Source organism: Fukomys damarensis, unplaced genomic scaffold, assembly GCF_012274545.1.
Source record: "Fukomys damarensis isolate Sample0158 unplaced genomic scaffold, DMR_v1.0_HiC HiC_scaffold_16, whole genome shotgun sequence".
NCBI lineage: Eukaryota > Metazoa > Chordata > Mammalia > Rodentia > Bathyergidae > Fukomys > Fukomys damarensis.
Genome location: NW_022900928.1, coordinates 136,206,018 through 136,212,354, shown reverse-complemented (window position 1 = coordinate 136,212,354; position 6,337 = coordinate 136,206,018). Strand labels below are relative to the sequence as shown.

General features: G+C 56.7%; 1 protein-coding gene across 1 annotated transcript; it reads right to left on the bottom strand.

Annotated features, from left to right (window-relative positions):
- Positions 1-707: 707 nt before the first annotated feature.
- Rtp5 (receptor transporter protein 5 (putative)) lies at positions 708-5,998 on the bottom strand. The gene is made up of 2 exons (XM_010606674.2): positions 4,027-5,998; positions 708-2,364 (listed from the first exon to the last, which is right to left on the bottom strand). Exons 1-2 carry the CDS (start codon positions 4,242-4,244, stop codon positions 918-920), a joined length of 1,665 nt encoding a protein of 554 aa, XP_010604976.1. The 5' UTR covers positions 4,245-5,998; the 3' UTR covers positions 708-917.
- Positions 5,999-6,337: the final 339 nt, after the last annotated feature.

Sequence of the window (6,337 nt, the reverse complement as noted above, 5' to 3'; positions counted from 1 at the left end):
TCCCAATGGGGCGGTGTATCTCTGCCCAGCAGATCCAAGCGCCCCTTTGCTGGTGGGAAGAGGGCAAGAGTGGCCTGGGCCACCACGACTGGCCCTTGAGCAGGACAAACTTCTGTCACAATGTGGCCAGAGTCCTGCATGGCAGTTATTTAGGTCCTCCTTAGGGCCCATACCTGTTACCTCCATGCTAATGGCTGTCGCCCAGCTGGCCTCATGGAGCTGGCACCTTCCAGGCTCAGATGTCTCAAGGTTCTGGTGGGTCGTCTGAAAGACCCTTAGCCACCTCCCCAGACCTCCAAGCACACTATGGGATCCAAGTCAGATGAAGACCACTGCTCAACTTTCCCCTTCCAAAACCTCTGCAATCACAAAAGTCACCCTTGTCTCAGAGCTTGGGTCTTCAGGCAATCCCCACCCTCCCAGGAGAGGAAAGACAGGATGACTGGACACAGCCTGGCTGGAACCCCCATGTGTCCCACCCCTTGCTATGGAAACTGAAGTCTCCCAAAAGGGAAACCTAGAGGTGATCCTAAGAGGCAGGAGAATCTCCTGGATCAAATGCAAACACACAGCAAGTGGGAGGTAGGGGTGATCTTTCCTGGAGTGGGCAAGAGTCCGGCAAGGGGCCTGCCCCAAAACCCTGTGTCCACACAGCAAGGACACTGACTCCTCCTGGGAAGAAAGGCAAGGTTGGCCCCAGATGCTGAGCTTGGTTTTTATTTGTTGAGTTTAACACACATTTACAGTTCACAAGACACTCACAGTGGGCATTCACAAAATCAGAACTCATGTCAAGAAAGGGACCAAGGACACAGGACAGGAAAGAGGGCATCAGTTGCTGGCTGTGGGGTGGGGACATTTTCCCAGGGTGAGCCTCTGGAGGGTATGGTGGGGCTGCCAGAGCGGGTATCAGGCTCCTATAGGCCAGCGAGGTTCAGCTTGTACATGCAGAGCAGCCACAGAGCACAGATGGTCACAGACACCCAGACCCAGAAGTCCTGGTGGCGCTCAGGGCGGGGCCTGCGGTGGACCTTGCGGGGGCTGGCAGCTTCCTCCCCGATGGACTTGCCAAATCCGGACCTCAGCCATCTCCTCTTATAGTGGTGGAAGGCGAGTAAGCCACAGCGCTGGGGATCACCAGGGCCCATGCTTCCTGCCATCCTGAGGACTGAGGATGGGATGGTGATGGAGCCTTGGGTGGCAATGATGGACACTGGGCCTTCTGCACTAGCTCCCTTATCTCTGCCTCTGGCGATGTCACTAAGAGAGTCCTTGCCTTGGGCGTTGTCAGTAAAGGTGAAGGGAAAGATGACAGAGCCCCCCTTGCTGGCAGCACGATGCCCCATGCAGGTCTCCAGAGGGGAATTGTGACCATCAGTGGCCCGGCTCTGGCCTCCATCTCCCCTCCCGCTGCCTTTGGGGATGCGGTTGAGGGTGTTCCGGTCCCTGAAGATGCTGGTTAGAGATAAAGGGAGAGTGACAGAGCCCTCCCCATTGGCCAGCAGGCCAATGACATAGGACACAGAAGGAAAGGCATTCCCAGGAGCCAGGCAGCCAGCACTGAAGGATATGGGGCCCTGGCCCTTAGCCATGCCAACAGGGCTGGGTGGGGAGTCCTGGCCTCCAAAGAGGAAGCCCGGGAACTCAAAGGTCTCCAAAATGCTGCCCTGGCCAGGGAAGACAGGAGCTCTGAAATGCACTGGGATGACCTGCCCCTCAGGCACAGCCCCAGAGCTTCCTGCCAGGTAGATGGAGCCCTGGCCAGTGACCTCCCGAAGCACTACATGACTATGGCCATCCAAGGTATCCACAAGGGAGAAGGGAATGGTGACCATGGGGTCACCCTGGTCAAAGAAATCGCTGTTCTCGGAGAAGGGATCCTCCATGAAGTCGATCATTAGGATGGGGATGGTGACAGGTTTGGGGTCCCTGGCATACTTGGCCAGGGGGCCTCTGCCAGGGCCAGCTGTGGTAGCCTTACCACCCTGTCCAGAGCCCCTGCTTTCCCAGGCTTCCATGCTCACGGCCACGAGCCCTGCAGCAGGCTCGGGCTCTGTCTGGAGGAAGCAGACACCCAGATCACAGGCCTCGCAGCCATCCCCAACACGGCTCTTGGAGCCCTGTCCTGGGCTGTCCCCATAGCAGGTCCGCAGTATGTGCAGGACCAGCTCTCGGACAAGAGGCCGGATGTGGGAAGGGCTCACGTGGCATTCCCCAGGGGCATCCGGTGGGCACAGCCTGCACTTTGGGCCCCATAGGCGCATCCGCACATGCCCTCGGCGGTAGTCCCTGTCCCACCATAGGCGGAAGAGAATGCGCACATGGGCAGAGCTCCAGGTCCAGGGACAGCGGTTGCACTGGAGCCTGTGGGGAGAGGGAAGAGGTGAGCAGAGGGGAAGGAACCTTGAGCTATGAAGAGACCCTACAATGAGTCCTCAGGGCTCTGCTGGGGCCCCAGCATCTGGCTGCCTGACACTCCTGGTTGGTCCCACTTCCCGTGCTCAAACTTCAAACCTCACCAAGCAGAAAGGTGGGCTGGAGTGGGCCTGTACCTCCTCCCTCTGGGCACGAGCTCCATATCCCTGGGGCCCTTGCCTGCTGCCTGAAGCCCCATGGTCTGAGGGACTGAACACAAATGATTCCCACTGCTGACACAGAATCGGCCTGCTGACATCTGTGACCTCTGCTGCTTGTGGCTTGGGGTTAGCAGGTGTCAAATTCAGCCCACCTCAGGTGGACAGGGTAGGACAGAAGAGTGAGGCCCAATGGCCCAGCTCAGTAGGTGAGGTGCTGGGAGGATGAACCTTGACAGGTCTGTATTCCAAAAGAAGGGGCAATTCCATCTTCCACCCATCAGCTGAAGGAAACTAATTTAAGGGCACCTGCATGCAGAGCATGGGAAATTTCAGGGAACCCAGGGCTGGTTCAGGCTGGCACAAACCCACAGAGGAGTATTTATGACTCTCACAGTGTTTGCCAGTTGATGGGAGCAAGACAGCTGGGCACCTGTCCCCTTGATCCAAAGAAGCCAAGCTCAGGACCCCAGGGGAAGGGACTGTGCTGAATGCCCTGAGAGGTCCCTGGACAGCTCCTGGCCATGCAGGGAACCCTCTTCCCCAAGACCCTGTGGTGCCCTGCTGCACAGCTTCGGCCTTCTGGAAGCCTGCCTTTGTGGGGGCTTTGAGGTGGTGGAATTGTCCTCCACCCACATGGACATAGGTCCTGCCTGAGGGATGAACCTTCTGACCCCCTTAAATCTAATCCTTGAGCTTGAGCAGCAAGGAAGGAGCTGGAGTGTTTCCTGCCTCCCACCCCTGTTCCTGGCAGCCTGCATGGGCCCCACCCCACCATGCTAGGTCAGCTGTACATCTGGGCTCTGAGGTAGCGATGCCTCCCAGGAAGAGGCGTCACTACCCCAGCACTGAAGCAGCAGGACCTAGCACACTCTTGCTCCATCATTTCAAATGCTGAGGAGCCATGGCGTCTATATCAAAGGGCAGAAAGAAAAAAACACCCGCTGCCAAGGGGCCCACAGAGCGATACTGGCCAGCAGTCTGAGGGAACACTTCAGAAGGACTTGCAGGATGGAGAAGCCCATGTCATGGGCCATGTCCCTGCTACACTGATAGTGGCTATCATCACGCCAGGTGTAATCCCCTACCAAGCCCCACTGCAACCCAAAGCTAGGCTGGCTGGGATGGCTCTCCAGTTCCCCAGGCCAAGCACTGCCCAGCTCCCCACTGCCCACAAGATGCCACCTCAGTGCCTGGAAATATAAGACCTGCACATCTGAGGGCAACCTTGGCAACAGGAGCCAGACTGAGCAGAACAGACTCCAACCCACCCACCTCCATTTCCCAGAAGGGACCTCAAGCACCCAGCCCCACCCACCTGTTGACAAGACCAGGCCAGGAAGAAGCCCTGTTTCTGGTCCCAATGATACCTGCCCCCTTGGGGATCAAGCCCAGCTAGGGGTGATAGGAAACATTATCAGCCCACTCCCAGGACCCCCAGCCCTTGCCGCACCTTGAAAGCCCCTTCAGCCAGTACTGGAAACCACTGCTGTCCAGGTGCCCGGTGACCAGGTTCTCCTGGGGATGCAGAACCCAGAGGTCCTGGGGCTTCCTCTCAGCCATGAGCTGGGCAAAGGTGTCCACCCACACGTCTGTCCCAGGCCTGTCCATGTTGCTGCCAGGCTGCGCAATGCAGGCTGACCCACTCGGACCTAGTGAAGTATCCTGCATCCGGGTGTCAGCCAATCAGCTGCCTTGACAACAGCACGATCTCCGTGGCAACCGGGTTTGTCTCAGAAACAGGAAGCAGAAAGGAAAATCACCGCATGACAAAAATCACCCAGGATCCCATCACCCAGAGATCATCAATCAGCATGACGCAGTGGGCATATTGGCATCTGTGTACATGTCCCCGCACCTTCCTGTAAATACATTCACTCTCATGAGTAGGATGTCATGGAGACACACCTGTGGAAATCCTCCACTCTGCAAAGCAGGCCTCAACAACTATTTTAGGATATTCATCCAGTGGCCAGAGTGTGGTCTCGTCACAAGTGACTGTTTGCCCCACACCCATCATGTCACAAGGCTGTCAACCCTATGCCAGCTCTCATCCACTCTTGCTGAATGCCACCAATCCCACAGCCCTGGCACAGGTCTGCAGTCACAGAAACGCTTGCTCGCAAGTCCTTTTGTGCAGTCCCCTCTTGACCCCTGGCCATTTCTCATAGCATGTATTTCAATAAATTTCCTCCTGGTGAATTCCTGAAGCCAGCTTTATGCTGCCCACATAGCAAGTGGTGTTCCCACGTGCACTCTGAGGATCAGGTGTTCTACTCCCAGGCCATGAGTTGTCCTGCCTCACCATGGAGCTGGGTCATCCCCACCCTAGGCCCCAAGGCCCCAGCCTGCCCCTGCTCTTTGCTGTCGGGCCAACTGCTGCCCCATGTGGTGGTAGCAAAACCTCTGTGAAGCCCTGGGCACTGTGGATTGAGCTGCTGCTTTTGTGTGTTCTACTGACAGAATTTCATGTTACTCATTTTGTGCATGTGCCTGGCTCCTCCTGGCTTTCCTGGTTCTCTGTGAGACTCAGCCTTGTGTATAACAGTAGTTTCTCAGAGCACAAGAGTTGGGGACAGGGAAGGCCACCATTGGGCAGAGCGGGATGGCAGTGTGTCAGCCTCATGTGTCAGGAATGAGCTCAGAGCAGAGTGGCCCAGGAAGCCTGCATTAAAGAAGGTGTCCTGGGGATGAGGACAGAGTGTAGTGCCTCCTCCATCAGAGTCCCTAGGGTGCTGCAGGGGGCAGTCCCGGCCCTGGCTTGGAAGCACTGAAGGTGAGGCTCTCAGTACCACTCAGTCAACCTATCTGTGGCTGCTGATGGCAGCCAAGGTGACCAAGGTTGTGAGATGCTGGGTTGGGGTAGTGGAAACATTGAACCTACTTTGTCCCTGACACCCACAGGTGTAAAGTTCACACAGACAGCTGCCAGGCAGCCAGCAAGGCCCCATCTCAGCAAGGTCACATCCCCAATCCTTGGAGGTGGCTCAAAGGACAGGTCCCCTGGCTGAGTCAGCAGGCTCCAGGAGACCCCAGCAGGGCTTGTGCAGCAGGAACCCCCCAACACCTGTGGCCCTGGCAGAGGGAAGCAGTCGCTCAGTGAGCCATCTTGCTTGTCCAGTGCAGTCCAGACCCATCCTCTCTGTGTCACCCACCAAACATCGAGGACTACTCCTGCCACCACTTGGCAGGAGGCACCCCTGCTCCAGTCCTGGGCCAGGTCACCAGTGCTCTCTGCCCTACCCCAGGCCCACCTGCCTGCTGCAGACAGATCCTTTTGCCTCCCACCCTGCTCCTGTACAAGCCTCAGGTCACAACCTCTGTTTCTTTAGCCCCAACTATGTCAACATGCAGAATTAGCAGAGCTATCCCCAAAGCCATCCACACTTCCCAAGGCTGGGCAGATGCTGCCCACCTCCATTCGGCCCCAGATCAAACACAAGATCCCCACCTGCCCTCCAGTCACCCCCCTCTGCCCTCTCCCTGAATGGTCACCTTTCATTTTCCTGCCAGTTCACCAACTCCCTGTTCCTCTTTGTCCAGTCTATAACCAATCCAGTCCAGGGAGTTTTTTGTTGTTGCTATATTTTTCACCATGAAACTTCTTTCCAGTTCCCTTTCAGACACAAGGCATACTCCTCCCCTGCTGTTAAGCATGGCAACAAATATGAGAGGAAATCTCAGGGATGTTCTCCTAGAAAGGCTCCTTAGTACAGGGTCACATAGCTGGGGCAAGCCCCACTGCTCTCTCCTCTCACTTTCTT